Raw genomic sequence first — 21,108 nt, forward strand, 5'->3', positions numbered from 1 at the left:
CCCCCACTGGGGATCGAACCCGCCACCCGGGCATGTGCTCTGATCAGGAATCGAACCGTGACCTCCTGGTTCCTAGGTGGATGCTCAACCCCTGAGCCAGGCCGGCCGGGCTAAATGAAGCGGATTTTTTGTGGTGTGGCAGGTAACGGGAGGAGAGCTGTGGTGGGAAACCAGCTGTTTAGTTACATGGTTTCTGAGGGCGGTTGCTGGGGAGGACGCGGGAGCTGGAGCGTGTGCCGATGAACCGCCGTGTCTCGTTCCCAGATAACCAGCAGGAGCAAGGAGTCCGTGTGGGAGTTCATCAAGGGCCTGCTGGACGCCTGGTCAGGATGGGTGGTGATGCTGCTCATCGGGCTGCTGGCGGGTACGTGGACGGCCCCCGGGCAGAGGCGGCTGCTGGGATGGCACTCTGAAAAGGGAGTGTTTCTCTTGTGTCCCATGCGAGGCAATCCGTGCTGGAACCATCCAAGAGTGAAATACACGAACATGCATTTCCCGTAAAGGCTGCCACCCGTGAGGCCAGGCCCAAGGGCGGGGCTCCGGTGGGCATTGCTGAGCTGTGATTGGGGCGCTGGCCGGCTCCGTGCAGCGCGCAGGCGTGTGGCACTGGCTTGTATGAAAACACAAACTCTACATTCTGTGCCGCTTGCTTATGAAGGCAAAAAAGTACGGAGAGGTTTTGGTCTCTAATAATGAAACACCACGTGAAGCTGGCCTTTGCTAATCCTGGGAGGCCCTGGAATGAATTGCAAACACCCCAAGACACTCAAAATAATGCGCGACACATGTCCAGCTGGTGTGGCCCAGTGGTTGAGCGTTGAACCAGGAACCAAGAGATCACGGTTCGATTCCCAGTCAGGGCCTGTGCCTGGGTTGTGGGCTCCATCCCCAGGAGGCAGCCTATCTATCTGATGACTTTCTCTCTCATCAATGTTTCTATCTCTCTCTCCCTCCCCCTTCCTCTCTCTCTAAAAGTCAGCAAAAACATATTAAACTGGCCTCTAACAAAAGGCCCCATTTCCTTTAAAAAAAGCGAGACACCCCATGAGCTAGCTGGAGATACCCCCCGCCCACACACTGTTCAGACCCTCAGGGCCTCTGAGTCTGTCATTGGGTAATCCCAGCACCGGGTTCCCGGACCGAGGGGAGGACTCTGTGGAGGAGAAACCCACTCTCAACATCCAGGGCGCAGCTCTCCAGGGGTGCTGCTGCCTGCAACTGCCTCCCTTTCAGGAGGCTGCGCAGGGTCATGTCTGGGATAAAGAGCCTGGCGTGCTGAGGAGACCCCCTTCATAACCCCCCTGCCCATCATGACATAGAGCTATGCTGAGAGCACTGGCCAGACAAGGACTGTAATACGGGCGGGACACAGCAGATGCTGTGAGAAAGACGGAACACTAAGGGGCTCAGATGTATGTAGAGGTGTTTCTCTCTTTTCCGTGTCCAGCACGGAAAAGGAACGGGTCCGGTTCCTGAGTGGAGGAGCTGGGGATTAAGAAATAAAAGAAAGAAACAAGACACAGGTAGAAGGAAAAAGCTGGGAGCCGGGTGGGACGCTGTGACTCTGATAGAGATGTAGGGACCCCAAGCCCAAGCAGCGTGTTTATTTTATACCCCCAATACCAGGAAGTATCACCAAAACTTAGGATCAAAGGAGCTTATTTGCATTCTTGAGTAGGCCCGAGCATTCCTGGTGCTTGACTGGATTTACATATCAAAGTCATGACACCTGGGCTGAAATGAAGGCCAAGCTGATAACGTGTCCAGCCTTTTTGGGGAAGCATGTTCCCAGGGCGTGGCTCTGCCTGTCGCCCTGAGTTCAGCTGAGGATAATTAAAGAAATGCCCATGTGCCTTCCCAGGCGCTGTCTGCAGATGTAGGTTTGGGATTCCTGAGGATTTCAGTCGCCGGTGCTTCCGCATTTGCTCCATGGACAGCTGTAGGAGGGGCTCCCCCGGCTCGGCCTGTCACAGAGAGCAGAGAGGAGTGCTCAGGGGAAACTCCTTTCCTTGTAGTCACAGCAGCTGTTCATCCATCTCTCCCAGGCGATGCCTGTCTCCCGCCGGCATTCCCAGTGAGCTTGAGCTTATGGATATAGGGTGCATCGCCACCAATTTGTCTGACCGCTTCTGTGAAGACCTTTGAAGGTGGGCGGGGTGGGAGCCGGCTGTGAGTTTTGATGTCTTTGTTTAGCATCGAGCTTGAAAACCATTCACTGCGTCATTACCCTTGGCTCCTGGGAAGGAGAAATGGATAGAGAAATGAAGAAATGCAGAATAGACGTTCTGGCATCTTGGAGTACACAGCGCAGTTTAGATGTATTGATTAATCTGAGAGCCTGATCAGGCTGTGATTGGGCTGTCTTTAACCTGATATTGACCAGTTGGCTTCACTATAAATCTGATTTCTGCCAGTTCTTTTAAGGAGAATCATTTGGGGAGTTAAAAAAAATATTGCTGCTTGGGCTTTAATCAAATAGTATATTTGGAGATGATGCCCTAGCGCTGACCCCCTCCACTTCCTCCTGCCCCTCCTGTGATACTAACGTGCAGCCAGGGTGAGAGCCACAGGAGAAGGGTGAGCCCCTGGACACATCAGCGTGTGAATGAATATAGGAGGAAGGTAAGAAAGAGATGCTGCTGCCAGTGCCGAGGTGCTTTTGATCTGGATGTATCTTGGAAGGGAAGCCAGAAAACTGTGTCCCGTTCACTTCCCTGTTGTCCGGCTGGTGGGGAGGACTCAGGTCACCCACTGCCTGGCCTGTCATCTCCTTAGTGGCATTCTGGACATTACATTCTGACTCCTGAGATGGAGAGGTCCAGGGTCTCCTCTGCAGTGCAGTTATAAGGATTCATCAGTAGATGTCGCTGTTGTATCACAAATAGAAATATTAAGAAAACATTAACGCTGCGTTTACTACGAATCACCACCAGATGTCACTGTTGCTCCACGGAACGAAACATTCACAAAACATTTATTATGAATCACCACTGGGTGTCACTGTTGCTCCACGGAACAAAACATTAACAAGCCATTTATGGGGAATCGCCACTGGGTGTCACAGATACTCCATTCACGGGAGAAAGCGGAACCTGCCAGCACTGCCAGGAGCAGCCAGCCCGGAAGACCGGGTGTGGGATAAAGTGATTATGACTGAGTGAATGGGGGTGGGATTTGGGGTGATCATGGGGTCTCACCCCTGGCTATCTGCAGGACCCCTCCCTCACCTTCCTTTTTTCTTTTTACACTCACCTTCTTTAGGTCTTTGTTCAAACGTCATCTTTCGCTTGAGGTGTTCTCTGATCACCTTTTCTCAAAGTCCACTTCTCCCCCTCTGAGCTGCGTCACCCCCACCCGCTGTGTGTGTGTGTGTGTGTGTGTGTGTGTGTGTGTGTGTACATGTGTAACAGCCTCATTGTGGTGTAGTTTACATACCATACAATCTACCCAGTGGAAGTGTATCATTTGGCAGTTTTTAGTGTTCTCACGGAGGTGTGCAGCCATGGCCGCCATCAATTTTAGAACATTTTCATCGGCACCCGAGACCCTCCATGTCATTTAGCTGTCAAGCTCCAGGGCCCGCAGCCTCCTCCTGGCCCCTGTCTCTCCCCGCCTGCTCTGGACGTTACATGGAAATGGCATCATACAACATGTACAGTGCTGTGATCACCTCTTTTTACTCAGCATGAGGTGTTCGGGGTTCGGAATTGCTTGGAAGGATGGTAACTGTTTAACCTGGTGAGCAGCTTCAGACTATTTTCCAAAGCCTATACACCACTGTGACATGATCCACAGGTACAATCGGGATAACATATGTGTTATATAGATGTCATGCCAACACATCATGGTATCAGGATGGGACAGGTATGCTGATGGGTAAATGCCTGGGAAGCAGGCTGAGCCCAAACTTAGGAAATCAGGGAAGGCTTCCCGGAGGAGGTGATGGAAGTGCCAGGATCTGGAAGAGAAAGAGGAGATGGCCGGGTGGGGGGAGGGCAGTGCTTCCAGAGAGGGTGCAGAGAGCAGAGCCTGGTGGGGCCACGAGGAGGGAGCAGGCAGGGGGGGGGCTAGTGATGGGAAGCGATGAGGCTGGAGTGGGGTGAGGGGCAGCTGCTGGAGTCTGTGACCTGTTGGGGATTCAGGCATTCTCTCAAGAACAATGGGGAGCTTCCGTGTAACGGGAAGGCAGGGAGGGGTGAGCCCCAGGCAGGTGTGTGGGTGCCCTGGTGTTGGTACGGGTGGGGCAGGGGTAGTGTAATAAGGACCCAGTAAAAGTTGGAAAAACGTAGTATCCTGAGAGTGTCCCCTGCCTTCATGGAAGACTGGGCTGGCTTATTCTAGAAAGAGGCCCAGCGCACACGCTAGTTACCCTGCTTCTGTCGGCCTTTGAAGTAGTTACTTACTTACATAGAGCCACAGTCCCTTCCACAATAATTTAAAAGTCCAGCAAGTTCTAATAAGTGAGATTTTCCAAGTTCGGTTCCCATGTGTGGCCAGACCTTACTTAGACAACGGGGCAGCTTGTTGTCATGCCCCCATTGGAACTGGCTGCTTCCCTGGGGAGTAGGAACGTGTGACGCCAGCGCCCCGCCCCCGAGGCTGCAGGGGGGTGAGTCCTGTGTAGGGGGCGCACCTGTTTCTGGAACCCGGGGGGGGGGTGGGCTCGTGCTGGGTGAAGACGTGCGTGCCTCTCTCTGAGGACCCGACCGCGGCCCGTGTGTCTCCCTGGGCTGGGCTGGCCTGCCCGCACCCCGAGTGCTCAGGGCCTTCCTGTGCGTGTGGCCCCCCGGGGGGGGGGGTGCTCATGTCTGCCTCGGGTGTCACCCCGCGCTGTGTGCCCACGGTGTCCCCAGGGGGCGCTTCCTCTAAGCCAGTGGTTCCCAACCTTCCCGATGCTGCGACCCTTTAATACAGCTCCTCATGTTGTGGTGACCCCCAACCATGAAGTTATTTTGGTTGCTACTTCATAACTGTCATTTTGCTACTGTTATGAATCGTAATGTAAATATCTGTGTTTTCCGATGGTCTTGGGCGACCCTGCTAGCGGTTCTCAACCTGTGGGTCGAGACAGGGTCGCCTAAGACCATCGGAAAACACAGATATTTACATGACGATTCATTAACAGTAGCAAAATGACAGTTATGAAGTAGCAACGAAAATAATTTTATGGTTGGGGGTCACCACAACATGAGGAGCTGTGTTAGAGGGTCGCAGCATCGGGAAGGCTGAGAGCCACCGCCCTGAGCGCCCTCGCTGTCTCCCGCAGGCACCTTGGCCGGCGTCATCGACCTGGCCGTGGACTGGATGACCGACCTGAAGGAGGGCATCTGCCTGTCCGCCTTCTGGTACAGCCACGAGCAGTGCTGCTGGGCCTCGTCCGAGACGACGTTTGAGGACAGGGACAAGTGTCCCCTGTGGCAGAAGTGGTCGGAGCTGCTGGTGAACCGCTCGGAGGTGGGTCGGGGCCGGGGACACGGCCGGGCGCGGGGGGGCTGCCTGGGCTTTCAGCGTGTGTGACCGGGGTGGCTTGGTGGCTCTGGCTCTAGCGTTCAGACGGCAGTTGGAAACCCTCCCCCAGTTTCATGTGCACAAGACGTGTGTTTTATAGTGGCTTCTAAGATGTTTTTATTGGTTTTTAGGGCGAGAGAGAGACAGACAGACAGACAGACAGACATTGATGTATGAGAGAGACATCCATCAGCTGCCTCCTGCATGCCCCACTGGGGATTGAGCCCCCAACCGGGCATGTGTCCTGATCAGGAATCGAACCAGTGACCTTTCAGTGCATGGGGCGACGCTAACCACTGAGCAAGCCAGCCAGCCGGGCTGCAGGTCCGTGGAAACGGCTCGCGGAGAAGCCCACCAGTGTCTGTGGGTCCAGGCCGCGCTGCGTTTTCGTTGACACAGGACCCGCTGCGGCTGGCCCAGGGAGGGCAGGGCCCCGGGGTGCGCCCGGCTCACCGGGTCCGCGTGTTGTGTGTCCTATTCAGGGTGCCAGCGCCTACATCCTCAACTACCTGCTGTACGTGCTGTGGGCCTTGCTCTTCGCGTTCCTGGCCGTCTCCCTGGTGCGCGTGTTCGCGCCCTACGCCTGTGGCTCAGGCATCCCCGAGGTGAGTGGGGCCGGCTCTCCTCTGTGCCCACGAGGGAACCGCGAACACGTCCGGAGCCCTTAGGGCCACGCACGGGTCCACGCATTGGGCATGAATGAGCTCATTTAGTCCCACAACGATCCGGTGAGGTAGGTCCTGCTACTCTTCACTTCACAGGCCAGGAACTGAAGCACAGAGAGGTGCAGTAACTTGCCCCAGGTCCCCCAGCTGCTAAGCCAGGAGTTGAACTCAGGATTTATGCTCTGTGTTCAGGATTCATGCTCCATTGCGTCTCAGGTGGCTCAAGTCCTGTGTTTGCAAAGCACGCATAACCCTCAGAGCCCACGGAGGGAGGCAGGCCGCGTGACCCACACATGTGCGTGTGGCCCTGTAGCGTGATGCAATGTGCAAGTGGGCGGTAGTGAGGTTTGTTGCTCAGAAGGGTTGCTGCTGAGTAAACGCCCTGGCCGCCATCTGCTCCTGTGGTGACAAGGTCATTGTGATGTTCACAAAACTGAATCCCGCAAAAGGGCATGCGCTGTGAGCGGCCCTGGCCACCAGAGGGACGCCCGAGCCTAGCCTTCAGCCCAGGACGGTCCACTGGGCGGGGCAACAGCAATCCAGCTCATTCCCGAGAAGCCCGGACAGCGGACACTTCGGCCGGGACGGATTCTGCGAGTTCTCACAGGCTCATCCAAGCCGAGCAGTGCAGTTCTCTTTCGGGTCGGGGCTTCAGCCGCGCCCACAGGCAGTGGAGAGGGTGAGTTTCAAGCTGTGAGCGATTATGGTGACAGACGGGCGATGACGCACGCTGGTCCCTGCCAGGAACGACAGAAAGAAAAAGCCTGACTATGCCATGCTGACTTTTAAATCAGATATATTTTTATTGACTTCAGAGAGGAAGGGAGAGGGAGAGAGAGAGAAACATCAACGATGAGAGAGAATCATGGATCGGCTGCCTCCTGCACGCCCCCTACTGGGGATGGAGCCCACAACCCAGACATGTGTCCTTGACCAGAATCGAACCCAGGACCCTTCAGTCCGCAGGCCAGTGCTCTATCCACTGAGCCACACCAGTTAGGGCCATGCTGACTTTTAAATCAAATATATTTTTATCGATTTCAGAGAGGAAGGGAGAGGGAGAGAGAGGTAGAAACATCAATGATGAGAGAGAATCATGGATCGGCTGCCTCCTGCACACCCCCCACTGGGGATGGAGCCCGCAACCTGGGCATGTGCCCTGACCGGGAATCAAACCAGTGACCTCAACCCTGAGCCACGCCGGCCCAGCTGGAAACCTTTTTAAATGCAAATGTAGGGAACATTTTTCTGTAAGAAATGCTCTCGTCTAAGCTCTCCAGAGCACATTTACATGTGAACACTTGCTCTTGGACTTGGGGGTTTAGAGAGAAGCGGGCACGGGGTCCCTCTTTCTATTCTGTTTGCTTCATTATCAGCACCGCTAGTGACTGTAAGACAGCGTGTCCTCTGAGAACTCACCCTGAGCTGATGTTGCATTCTAAAACCTGAACACTCTCACGGATCTTTCTTTAGTGGGCAGGTTTAAAGTTAACCCCACGGAGTCACAAACCCGCTCCAGTTCACCTCGTGAAAGTCCTGCTTGATTCGGTCTCTGTTCATTCAGATGAAAGCAAGTGATTGGATTGTAGCATGCACTGGGAACGGGTTTGCTTTCTTTAGTCCCTAATTTGATCATGACAATTTTATAAAATCACTTTGGAGAATTACAAAATACCTATTACATTGTTCAACTCACCACGTGTCATGGCTGACGGAGGCTCAGGTAATTGAGATGTTTGTAATTTTCTAAATGGCATGATGCTCTTAAACTCTACCCTCGGGTCCAAGTCCACATTATGTAACTGACAGAGAATTAGAGATAATTTTATTCAAGGCAACACCAAAGTGCAGGATTGTGGCAGGCATAATAAAACATCCCTCAAGCCGAAACCGGTTTGGCTCAGTGGATAGAGCGTCGGCTTGCGGACTGAAAGGTCCCAGGTTCGATTCCGGTCAAGGGCACGTACCTTGGTTGTGGGCACATCCCCATTAGGGGGTGGGTGTGCAGGAGGCAGCTTATCGATGTTTCTAACTCTCTATCCCTTTCTCTTCCTCTCTGTAAAAAATCAATAAAATATATTAAATAAATAAATAAATAAATAAATAAATAAATAAATAAATAAAACATCCCTCCAATAAGCGGATCTGAGCTGCCCAGGCAGGCTCAAGTAGGCCAAGTACTACTAGGTAAAGGCCGGTTTAACCACCACTGGTTTGTCCGGCGTTAGTTGGAGGGCAGTGCAAGAAGTATTGCCTGTTTGTGGAGCTAGAAGACCTTCCTCGCGTTCTCTGGGGAGGGGCGCGTGAGTTCCGCACGCACACGCGTGCCTGCACACTTGCTCTCGATCCTCCTCCTGCAATTAAGAAACAGATCTCCATCCGTAATTCTGAGATGAGAATGGTCCATTCGCACCCCTTTAAAATGTCAAGGGTTGGCTCACTTCGTGACCCTCCCCAAATTGGAAAAGGTGACATGATACCAAAGAGGGTTTCAAGACGATCCCTTAACTATTGGGAAATCAGGAATTCCCATACTACTCTTGCCAGGAATGGAGCAGTGACTGGTTCTCTACTGGGGCTGCATTTATTATTATTATTATTATTATTATTACTAGAGGCCTGATGCACAAAGATTCATGTAAGAACGGGCCTTCCTTCCCCTGGCTGCTGGCACTGCCTTTGCTCTTGCCGGAGCCGCCTTTCCACCTTCCCACACTGCCCAGAGGCCCAGCGCGGCTGGGGTGGTACAGAACGCCTGCATCTGTGTATGCAAATTAACCCACCATCTTTGTTGGGTTAATTTGCATACTCACTCCTGATTGGCTGGTGGGCATTGCGAAGGTATGGTCAATTAGCATGTTACTCTTTTATTAGGTAGATTATTATTTGTAAATCCTCACCCAAGGATATTTTTCCATTGATTTTTAGGGAGAGTGGAAGAGATAGGGAGAGACAGAGAAAAGCATTGATGTGAGAGAAACACATTGATTGGTTGCCTCCTGCTCGAGCCCCGACCAGGGCCCGGGCCAGGGAGGAGCCTGCAACAAAGATACGTGCTCTTGACCGGAATGGAACCCAGGACCCTTTGGTCCACAGGTTGATGCTCTACCCATTGAGCCACACCAGCCAGGGCAAGGTCTTTCAATATTGAAAAATTACCTGTTAAAATCAATAGCTACATGTCTCTTTTTCAACACAACAGAGGGTAATGTGAACAGGATAAAGTGCCACAAATAAAATGAAACCCTGATAATTACTTATTCAGCCCTCATTATGACCTTACTATTCTAATAATTAAAATTTACTATGAATCGCACTGTTTCACATTTCCATGAATATAATATAAAATTGTTTCTTTATTTTTTCAACAATTTTAAAAAAATAATGTATTCCTTATTGTTGATAGTATTACAGGTATCTCCCATTTCCCCCCTTGCCCCCTCCTCTGGGTCTTCACCACCCTATTGCCTGTGTCCATGGGCTGTGTCTATAAGTATATAAGCTCTTAGGCTTCTCTCTTCTGGTGAAATTATATGTTAATATAAATGCTGTTCATGTGAAATTAGAGGTACTCAGACCCGGAAGCAGCCTCCTGCAGGCGAAGCAGGGAGCAGGCTTGGGCAGCGCCTCAGCCTCCCCGCTCTCCGTCCTCTGTTGCAGATCAAGACCATCCTGAGCGGCTTCATCATCAGGGGCTACCTGGGCAAGTGGACCCTGCTGATCAAGACCGTCACGCTGGTGCTGGTGGTGTCCTCGGGCCTGAGCCTCGGGAAGGAAGGGCCACTGGTGCACGTGGCTTGTTGCTGTGGCAACTTCTTCAGCAGCCTCTTCTCCAAGTACAGCAAGAACGAGGGCAAGAGGCGCGAGGTGAGCAGGCTCAGCTTCCATCTTCCGGATGGGGGCCCTCCCGTCTCCTCTGCATGTGCTTGTTTTCCTCCTCTTCTCCTCCTCCTCCTCCTCCTCCTCCTCCTCCTCCTCCTCCTCCTTCTATTTCCACCACTATTTCTTCTCCTTTTTCTTCTCCTCTTCCTTCTTCTCCTCCTCCTCCTCCTCCTTCTATTTCCACCACTATTTCTTCTCCTTTTTCTTCTCCTCTTCCTTCTTCTCTTCCTCCTCCTCCTCCTCCTTCTTCCACCACTATTTCTTCCCCTTTTTCTTCTCCTTCTTCTCTTCCTCCTCCTCCTCCTCCTTCTTCTATTTCCAACACTATTTCTTCTCCTTCTCCTCCTCCTCCTCCTCCTTCTCCTCCTCCTCCTCCTCCTTCTCCTTCTCCTCCTCCTCCTCCTCCTTCTCCTCCTCCTCCTCCTCCTCCTCCTCCTCCTCCTCCTCCTCCTTCTCCTCCTCCTCCTCCTCCTCTTCCTCCTCCTCCTCCTCCTCCTCCTCCTCCTCCTCCCACCACTATTTCTTCTCCTTCTCCTTCTCCTCCTCCTCCTCCTCCTCCTCCTCCTCCTCCTCCCACCACTATTTCTTCTCCTTTTCCTTCTCCTCCTCCTCCTCCTCCTCCTCCTCCTCCTCCTCCTCCTCCTCCTCCTCCTCCTCCCACCACTATTTCTTCTCCTTTTCCTTCTCCTTCTCCTTCTTCTCTTCCTCCTCCTCCTTCCACCACTATTTCTTCTCCTTCTCCTTCTCCTTCTCCTCCTCCTTCTCCTTCTCCTCCTCCTTCTCCTCCTTCTCCTTCTTCTTCTAAATGTTTTTATTGATTTCAGAGAGGAAGGGAGAGGGAGAGAGAGAGAAACATCCATGATGAGAGAGAATCATGGACCAGCCGCCTCCTGCACGCCCCACACTGGGGATGAAGCCCACAGCCCAGGCATGTGCCCTTGGCCGGGAATCGAACCCTGACCTCCAGGTTCACAGGTCAACGCGTAGCCACTGAGCCACACGGCATCCCCAGCACACACTTGTTTTCAGGAAAGGCCTTGGGCTACCCGGAACGCTTTGCCTTGCAGGTACTCTCAGCGGCGGCGGCTGCCGGAGTCTCTGTTGCGTTCGGCGCTCCGATCGGCGGCGTGCTTTTCAGCCTGGAGGAGGTGAGCCGGCGCGGGGGATGTGCTGCTGCGGGTGCGGGCTGCGGGCGCGGGCTGCGGGTGCGGGCTGCGGGCTGCGGGTGCGGGTGCGGGCTGCGGGCTGCGGGTGCGGGTGCGGGCTGCGGGCGCGGGCTGCGGGCGCGGGCTGCGGGTGCGGGCTGCGGGCTGCGGGTGCGGGTGCGGGCTGCGGGTGCGGGCTGCGGGTGCGGGCTGTGGGCTGCGGGTGCGGGCTGCGGGCTGCGGGCTGCAGGTGCGGGCTGTGGGCTGTGGGCTGTGGGCTGCGGCAGCGGGGAGCTCAGCAGCAGGCCTCTGCCTAAGCCCTCTGAGGAGCGCGGGCACGATTCCTGCAGCTCATCCAGGAGCCGGTTGGTGCTGCTCGGTGTGTTTCCGGCACTGTTTGGAAAATGCCCATATGAATGTTTTGGAAGATTTGCAGTGTCCTCCCTTCCTCACAACCAAATGAATGAAGCATTTTTGGTTTGGGCAGCGTGGGTAGATCTATTCCAGGGGTCGGCAAACGTCGTCTGTTAACGGGCCAGAGAGTCACTGTTGGAGGCTCGGTGGGTCTCCCGGCCTGGGTCCCAGCCCTCAGCCCTGCATGGCGCAAAACAGTGGCCACAGACAACGCGCCCAAGGTCGCGCATGGCTGTATCCTGACACCACTTGCCTTAGGAGCTGAAGCTGGAGTTTTATATAATTTTCTCGTGTCACCAAAGTAGTGTTCTTTTGAATATTTCACATGTCACAAAATAGTCCTTCCTAACCATTTATTTATTTAAATTTTTTTTTTATTGATTTCAGAGAGGAAGGGAGAGGGAAAGAGAGATAGAAACATCAATGATGAGAGAGAATATTTTGTCAGCTGCCTCCTGCACGCCCCCTACTAGGGATCGATCCCGCAACCCGGGCATGTGCCCTTGACCGGAATCACACCCAGGACCCTTCTGTCTGTAGGCCAACGCTGCATCCACTGAGCCAAACCAGCTAGGGCAGTGGTCGGCAAACTCATTAGTCAGCAGAGCCAAATATCAACAGTACAACGATTGAAATTTCTTTTGAGAGCCACATTTTTTAAACTTAAACTTCTTCTAACGCCACTTCTTCAACATAGACTCGCCCAGGCCGTGGTATTTTGTGGAAGAGCCACACTCAAGGGGCCAAAGAGCCGCATGTGGCTCGTGAGCCGCGCTTTGCCGACCACGGAGATAGGGCATTCCTGACCATTTAAAAATCAAAAATTTGTTCTTAACTCCCATTCAGATACATGGGCTGGGCCAAAGCTTTCCAACCCTTGATCTACTCTGTTGTCTGGAGGTTTCTTTACCTTTTTTTTTTTTTTTGCGGGAGGTGTATGTCTCCGTGCCATAAAGAGAATTATGATGAAATGCTTTCATTTCTCTTAAAAAATAGCTCAAAAGCACCTTGAGTAGTCTCCACTCTGCTGTCAGACGCAGTTAGAGGCTATAAATGTCCTTGCGGGCGCCTTTGGGTCATAATGAAGCGCAGGCTGCGGTGAGTGCCGCCGTCCTGGGCCGCCGCTCACGCGCTCCTTGTTGGCCCAGGTCAGTTACTACTTTCCCTTGAAGACCTTGTGGCGCTCCTTCTTCGCGGCCCTGGTGGCGGCCTTCACGCTGCGGTCCATCAACCCCTTTGGGAACAGCCGCCTCGTCCTGTTTTATGTGGAATATCACACGCCCTGGTACATGGCCGAGCTCTTCCCCTTCATCCTGCTGGGGGTCTTCGGCGGCTTGTGGGGAACCCTCTTCATCCGCTGCAACATCGCCTGGTGCCGGAGGCGCAAAACCACCAGGCTGGGCAAGTACCCGGTGCTGGAGGTCATCGTGGTCACCGCCATCACGGCCATCGTCGCCTACCCCAACCCCTACACGCGCCAGAGCACGAGCGAGCTCATTTCCGAGCTGTTCAATGACTGCGGGGCCCTCGAGTCCTCCCAGCTCTGCGACTACATCAACGACCCCAACATGACCCGGCCCGTCGATGACATTCCCGACCGGCCGGCCGGGCGCGGGGTGTACACGGCCATGTGGCAGCTGGCCCTGGCGCTGGTCTTCAAAATCATCATCACCATATTTACCTTTGGCATGAAGGTGAGTGCGGGGGAAGGAGGGTGCGGGCCACCCCTGGCCTTCTGGGCTGGCGCCTGCGGGCCACAACGGAATCGTGCTGGGCGGGAAGGGGGTGGACCGTATTGAACGTTGCCTTGTGCTGGGCCCTTGACATTCTTTTAATCACCAAGAAACGATGCTTTTGATAAACAGCAAGCCTCTGAAATAGCTTTTCACCCCATTTTAGAAGCGAAGAAGCCATGGCTCAGAGTATGTCGTTCAGACAGAGACATACAAAGCGTGGCGAACTTTCATGAGACACACACACCTGTGTAACCAGCACGCAGGACCACGAGCAGAATGTTGAGAGTCCGCCAGAACACCTGTTGTTTTCCATTACAATTACTTCTGTGTGCGAGTTTTAAAAATCTATTTATATTGATTTCAGAGAAGAAGGGAGAGGGAGAAAGCGATAGGAACATCAATGATGAGAGAGAATCATGGATCGGCTGCCTCCTGCACGCCCCACACTGGGGATCGAGCCCGCAACCCGGGCGTGTGCCCTTGACTGGGAATCGAACCCTGACCTCCTGGTTCCTAGGTTGCTGCTCAACCACTGAGCCATGCCTAACTGGGTCTGTGTGTGATTTTTACGATTTTTGTTTTTTAAGTCGAAGAAACCATGTAGAGAGTTTACACTTGGGTGTGTGATGGTCAAGCCCAGACCTGAATTTTTGCCCTGAGAACAGGATGGGTGGACTTGATTAAACAGCTGCCTGTCTGCTCCATCCGCTCCCAGCAAAGGGCTTGAGCTTGGTGCCAGGAAGGCCCTGGGCGTCCTGCTGGGAGAGTGACTTGGAAGTCCCAGGGGCTTAAGGGGCAGTGGCAGGAGGGGCAGCTCAGAAAGGAACAGCTTCCTCAGGAATGTCCCACACTCTCGCAGTCACACTCAGGGATCCCAACTTCACCTGGAATCGGCTTCGAGAGATTCCCGCCTGAGATTGGGGACAGTCCGGGTCGGGCCTCAATGCTGCCGCTCAGGATCGCAGCCCCGTGCAGGCTCCGCCCGAGAGTCAGGCGGCTCGGCAGCAGCCTGGGCACTAGCTAGATCAAACGCGTTTTCACACCCAAACAGAAGGCACGCCGGTCCCGAGACCTCGCCGTCCACGGGGTCGGTTTCTGGGCCGCTCCCCCGGGTTGAGACCGCTCTGAACGCTTTTCGGAAAAGGGACGCGGGGGGGGGGGGGGCGGTGGCTGCGAAGGCCTCTTGGAGGATGCAGCCGGCTGGATCCTTTCTCCTTCTCCCCGCGGCCCCGCGCAGTCCCTTCTCCATTTTCCTGCTGCGGCTTGACATTTAGTTTAGTTTAGTTTTGTTTTTAATTTCTTTATTGATTAAGGTATTACATATGTGTCCTCATCCCTCCATTAACCCCCCAACCCCCCCCCACTCATGTCCTCACCCCCCCCCTCCTGGTGTTCATGCCCATTGGCTAGGCTTATAGAACAGTATGGAGTTTTCTCAAAAAACTGAAAATGGAACTCCCATTTGACCCAGTGATCCCACTTCTAGGAATATATCCCAAGAAACTAGAAACACCAGTCAGAAAGGTTATATGCACCCCTATGTTCATAGCAGCACAATTCACCATAGCTAAGATTTGGAAACAGCCTAAGTGCCCATCAGCAGACGAGTGGATCAGAAAACTGTGGTACATCTACACAATGGAATACTACGCTGCCATAAAAAAGAAGGAATTCTCATCATTTGCAACAGCATGGATGGACCTGGAGAGCATTGTGCTAAGTGAAATAAGCCAGGCAGAGAAAGACAAATACCACATGATCTCACTCATTTGGGGAATATAAAGCATTGATCAGATTGACATTTAGTTTTAAAAGCGAATCTAAGGACAGGCGAGGGGCGCAAGGAGGTGGTGAGTGTCTCTAAGCACAGCTGCTCCTTTGAATGCTGCTTGCAGGGGGCTTCTCCTTCCCGAACCCCCCGCAGGCGCGCCCCCGGCTGCTGCCGGCCCGGCAGGAAAGTGTAAGGCGGCACCCTCCCTGTCACGGTAGCCACCGGGGACCAGGCGGGTGCAGTCACTTGTCCCACCTTTTCCCTGACCTGCTGTGAAGGTGCCACCTCCTTTTAAAAACCACTTATTTATTTATTTCTGTTACTTCTCCCCCGAGGGTATTTTCCCATTGATTCTTAGGGAGAGCGGGAGAGAGAGGGAGAGACAGAGAGAAACATCGATGTGAGAGAAACACATTGATTGGTTGCCTCCTGCACGAACCCTGGTCAGGGCTCGGGCCGGGGAGGAGCCTGCAACCAAAGTACTGCGTGCCCTTGACCGGAATCGAACCCAGGACCCTTCGGTCCGGAGGCTGACACTCTATCCACTGAGCCACTCCGGCTAGGGCAAGGTTGCAGCTCCTTTGAAGACTGAAGCGAAATGCAAGCTTGTCCAGGGGGTCAGTGTGTGCTGGGGTGGGAGGCGGGGATTTGGGGATCCGGACTCCTCCCCTCATGCCTCTTTCCCGTGTGTGCTCCCCGGAGATCCCCTCGGGCCTCTTCATCCCCAGCATGGCTGTGGGGGCCATGGCGGGCAGGATGGTGGGCATCGGCGTGGAGCAGCTGGCGTACCATCACCACGACTGGATCATCTTCAGGAACTGGTGCCGGCCCGGAGCAGACTGCGTCACCCCGGGACTCTACGCGATGGTGGGAGCAGCAGCCTGCCTAGGTACAGCCAGAGGCGGTGGGGCGGGGGGGGGGGGGGAGGCGGGGCGGGAGGTGCAAGGAAAGACAGACAGACTGAGCCCAAGGGCCGGCCTGGGCTAGAGGACCGGCCGGAGGAAGCCAGGGCACTTGCGTTCTCAGGCTAGGAGAGGGTGTGCTGCTGTGATAAGTAACCCCCTAAACCTCCCTGGCTTACCACACCAAGGCTGCTATCTGGTCCGTGGTGGCGGTCGAGCCCCATAATTCGTGGATTCCATAACTGGGCATTTGGCTACTTGCTAAACTGTGTTTGTAACCTGCACACAGAGCCATACCTGTAGGGCTTTCGCAGGCCCCCCGGGACACGCAGGGAGCGGTGTATGTTCCCAGCTGAATTGACCACGGTGAAGGTCTGCCTTCTGGGTTCGGCTCTCACACGGGACACAGATGTCCTTCTCGTGGTCCGTCCAGTGCCATGTGATTTGCAGTTTTGTGCTTTTTGCGAATGATTTTGCGGTTACAGTGGCCTCGGGCGTAGCGCTGAGGTGCTGCCTGGAGCTCCTCGTGCGAGGAGCCTGGGGTGAGCCTCAGGGAGAAAACACACGCTCCGAGGCTCCCTTCAGGCTGCGTTCCACGTGATCAGTCAGCTACATCTGTTAAATAAGGTGTCTCTGACCCGAAACACACAAAATGGATTTTGACAAAAATGTGACCACAGGCTCACAGAAACCTGATCTAGGTCTCCCCTAGGGCAGTGATTAAGAATTTGCTAATTCGGCGTTTGTGGTGACTTTGTAGATCATGACTACTGTGCGTAATGAGGATCAACGTGTGTGTGTGTGTGTGTGTGTGTGTATGTATGTGTGTATGTATGTGTGTGTCTGTGTATGTGTGTATGTGTGTCTGTGTCTCTCTGTGTGTGCGTGTGTGTCTGTGTATGTATGTGTGTATGTGTATGTGTGTATGTGTCTCTGTGTATGTATGTATGTGTGTATGTGTGTGTCTGTGTATGTGTGTGTCTCTCTCTGTGTGTATGTATGTATGTGTATGTGTGTCTGTGTATGTATGTATGTATGTGTGTGTCTGTGTGTGTATGTGTCTGTGTCTGTGTGTGTATGTATGTGTGTGTCTGTGTATGTGTGTGTATGTGTCTGTGTGTATGTATGTGTGTGTGTATGTGTGTGTGTGTGTGTGTGTGTGTGTGTGTGTGTGTGGAGTTAGCGGAAGGTTCTCTCCACTTGGTCATTCAGGGACCCAGGCTGATGGGCTCTCTACCATCTCGCAGCTGTGCCATCCAGGATAGTGGTTTTGAACTGGGGGCGATGGTGCCTCTCAGGGACAGTGGACAAGAGAGGGGACATGGTTGGCTGCCACACCTGGGGGTGGCGGTGCTAGTAGCACCTACTGGGTGGGGGCCGTGGATGCTGCTAAACATCCTACAGTGCACAGGACAGCCCCGAGCAAAGAATGACCCAAATGTTCCTAGTGCTGAGATCAAGGAACCCCGTTCAAGTTCATTGGAAGATTAGGAGTCGGTATGGTTTCTCCTGTTGAATGCCAAGGGACACAAGGTGTCGGGGGGTCCTCTCCTGTCTCTAGCCCCCAAGAGTCTCTGCAGTTTTCCAGCTTATGGGGTTCTGGAAGGGAGCCCCGCTTGCTGAGTGAGAAACCATAGCTCGCATAGGATCACTCACCAGGAAGCAAGGCGTGTGGTCCTAGGTGACTAGCCATCCGAGTTGCCCCTCAGTGCAGAAGGGCCCCAGGTGGATGTGGCTCATGGCTCCCTGATGGAGGTGACAGAGCACGGGCCGCGTGTAGGACTGTCTCCTTAGAAACTCTCCTGTCAGGAGGGTTGACAGCCGGCTTGTCCGTTTCCACCACCCATGCCCTCCCGAGGGCCGGGGTTGAGTTGGGAATGCCCCTCCTCTCTTGACTCGCAGGCGGAGTGACCAGGATGACGGTGTCGTTGGTGGTGATCATGTTTGAATTAACGGGGGGTCTGGAGTACATTGTCCCCTTGATGGCGGCAGCCGTGACCAGCAAGTGGGTGGCCGACGCCTTCGGGAAAGAAGGCATCTACGAGGCCCACATCCACCTAAACGGGTACCCGTTCCTGGACGTGAAGGATGAGTTCACGCACCGCACGCTGGCCACCGACGTCATGCGGCCGCGGCGGGGAGAGCCGCCGCTGTCCGTGCTCACCCAGGACAGCATGACCGTGGAGGACGTGGAGACGCTCATCAAGGAGACCGACTACAACGGCTTCCCCGTGGTGGTGTCCCGGGACTCCGAGCGCCTCATTGGCTTCGCCCAGAGGAGGGAACTGATTCTTGCAATAAGTGAGTAGAGAGGGGGAGCTCGTGGGCTACCAAGGTGAATGGCAGCCTTCGTACCCCCCACATTCTCCCAGGGGTAGAGAGAGCCCACACAGTCAGAAGGCTTTAAGCCAGGGGATCGCAAGGTTTTTTTTTTTTTTTTTTAAACATTTCTATTGATTTCAGAGAGGAAGGGAGAGGGAGAAGAGAGAGAAACATGAATGATGAGAGAGAATCATGGATCAGCTGCCTCCTGCACGCCCCCTACTGGGGATTGAGCCTGAAACCCGGGCACGTGCCCTTGACTGGAATTAAACCTGGGACCCTTCAGTCCACAGGCCACGCTCTAGCCAAACCAGCTAGGGCTTTTTTTTTTTTTTTAATAGAGAGGGAGGGAGAGGGAGAGAGAGATAGAAACATCAATGATGAGAGAGAATCATGGATCAGCTGCCTCCTGCACGCCCCACACTGGGGATGGAGCCCATAACCTGGGCAGGTGCCCTGACCGGGAATCGAATCCTGACCTCCTGGCTCATAGGTTGATGCACACCCCCTGAGCCATGCGGGCCGGGCGGACCCACAGTTGAATGTGTACTTGTGTCCCATGGGGATCTGGTTGAAGTTCAGATTTGGATTCCGCCGGTCTGGGGTGCGGCCCGAGGTGCTGCGTTTCCCCCAGGCTCCCTGTTAAGGTTATGCTGCTGGGCCCACGTCGCACTGCGAGGAGCAGGGTCTCAGGGGGCCACTCTTGGCTGGAGATGAGCGCCACCTTTGCCAGCAGCTCCCTGGGCTCCAGTCCTGCCAGGAGGCCTGAGGCTGCAGCCTCTTAGAGAACTCCAAGCCGAGAAGGAAGAGACGGGAAAGCCCAAGCTGGCCCGGGCCGAGCTGCTCTCCGAGACAGACTCTCAGGCAGGCGAACTACTGAGATGGGGAGTTCTTTGCTGCAGATGCCCCTTGGCTCCACCCAAGCCTGTCGCTTCCTGTTGTGACACGATGTCCCATCCCGCCGGTTCGAGGGCCACGTGGGTTAAGGAGCAGAAGTCACGTCACTTCTGTGCGATGCTTTTCCTCCTCATGTGCGGACAGAAATGAGCTGGGCTGAGGGCCAGGCTGTTGAGTTGGGGGAGGAGTGGGGACGATGCCCAGGTGAGGTGTCCCGAAGATAAGTGGCTCAGAAAAGCAAGCCTGTGGGCCCATCAGCCTAGCCGAGGCTGCATTGGAAGGGGCGTGAGAGGGGGAGGATCCGAAGAGCAAAGCCTGGGGGGAGCTCCCTGGCGAGGGGGCGGGGGTGGAGTCCCAGCAGACCTCCCAGTGCAGTGGGGCAGGGAGTGGTGAGCGCATCTGTGGTGCCCGGCAGACACGATTGCCATTCCGCTCACATGCCTGCCCGTGATCTGCACACCATCCCAGCGCCTCACTGCAGGCTGGGCCCACGGTGGGGCTCAGATGTGCATTGAGGACTTTACTAAATATCTCATCTGCCGGAGTATTTATGAAGTTTGCCAGTGAGACTGGCCCGGGTGTGGTGGCAGAACGCCCTGATGCCAAGGCGCCTTCACCTTGACCACCCTTTGCCTCGCCCTGCCCTTTGTTAACAATCTCTCAGCTCTCCCTTTGAAGCCCCAGATCTCTTCGCATGTTAAATAGCTTTGAAAATATCTTTACAGTATCTTCATCAAAGGCTTTATAAAAATAACTTCGGACAAGCTCTCTCCTCTCATGTTTGTTGCTCAAACAGGTTTACCTCCCAAAGCAACAGCTGACTTTATAGTTTGGACACGATAGCGCATTTGTGCTAAGTGCTCAGTGACACTTGTCTTTCTTGTAGGTCCTGTCATTAGCCTGTAGACATCAATATTGCCTTATAGAAAACTAGAGGCCCATTGCACGAAGAGATTCGTGCAATAGGCCTTCCTTCCCTTGGCTTCCAGCACCGGTTTTCCTCCGGCACCCGGGACCCAGGCCTTTGCTCCGGCCAGAGTCTGCTGCCTTCATCTTCGCTGCAGCCGGAGTGCTGCTCCTGTATATCCCTTCGCCCCCCGCCATCCCTCTCATAGCAGGCGTTCTGCCCCGCCCAGCCACTCCACACCTGGAGCAGCTGGGCAGCTGCCATCTTTGGCCTTCTAATTTGCATATTCCCTCCTGATTGGCTGGTGGGTGTAGTGGAGTGATGGTCACTTTGCATGTTTCTCTTTTATTCGTGTAGATGAGATATTTTTAGAAAAGCTGTATAAGCCCAGGCCAGTTTGGTTCAGTGGTTAGAGTGTCAACACACAAACTGAAGGATCACTGGTTCAATTCCTTGTCCTGCTAGGAGGCAAGAGGCTGCAGACTTTTAGAGAATGCAACCTGTACCTCAGTTGCAGGTTCGGTCCCTGGCCTGGGTCAGGGAGCTTGTGGGAGACAACCAGATGATCTCTCTCTCTCTCTCTCTCTCTCTCTCTCTCTCTCTTTCTTTCTCTCTCTCTCTCCCTCTCCTTCCTCTCCATCTCTTTCCCTCCCTCCTCCCTTCCACTCTTCCTCTAAAGATCAATGGAAAAAGTATCCTTGGGTGAGAATTAAAAAACAAAACAAAACAAAAAAAAACCACGCTGTGTAAGTAGGGCTGGGTTTGTTTTAAAATAATGTGATCAGCAGCCTTTAAGCAATGTATGCAATCACTAAAATCTTTTAGGCAAAGGTTGAAATTAAAAAACTGGAGTAATAAATGTCACAGGATCCATTACCTGTTGTGCAGCTCCGGGCACACCTGCCAGGAGACAGTTTACTGCCCCCGCTGCCCCCATTACCTAATCAAGTGGGAGCAGC

General features: G+C 53.9%; 1 protein-coding gene across 3 annotated transcripts in view; it reads left to right on the top strand.

Moving 5' to 3' along the window:
* Nucleotides 1–21,108, top strand: part of CLCN4 (chloride voltage-gated channel 4) — a 60,728-nt gene that overhangs the window by 24,337 nt on the left and 15,283 nt on the right. For all 3 annotated transcript variants that reach the window (XM_079765355.1, XM_079765357.1, XM_079765356.1), the window contains exons 3-10: nt 265–364; nt 5,267–5,454; nt 5,991–6,113; nt 9,834–10,040; nt 11,123–11,203; nt 12,763–13,308; nt 15,824–16,010; nt 17,926–18,324. In XM_079765355.1, coding sequence (XP_079621481.1) covers nt 265–364; nt 5,267–5,454; nt 5,991–6,113; nt 9,834–10,040; nt 11,123–11,203; nt 12,763–13,308; nt 15,824–16,010; nt 17,926–18,324 — 1,831 coding nt within the window. The remainder of the gene's footprint in view (nt 1–264; nt 365–5,266; nt 5,455–5,990; nt 6,114–9,833; nt 10,041–11,122; nt 11,204–12,762; nt 13,309–15,823; nt 16,011–17,925; nt 18,325–21,108) is intronic.

Source organism: Cnephaeus nilssonii (assembly GCF_951640355.1).
Source record: "Cnephaeus nilssonii genome assembly, chromosome: X".
Lineage (NCBI taxonomy): Eukaryota > Metazoa > Chordata > Mammalia > Chiroptera > Vespertilionidae > Cnephaeus > Cnephaeus nilssonii.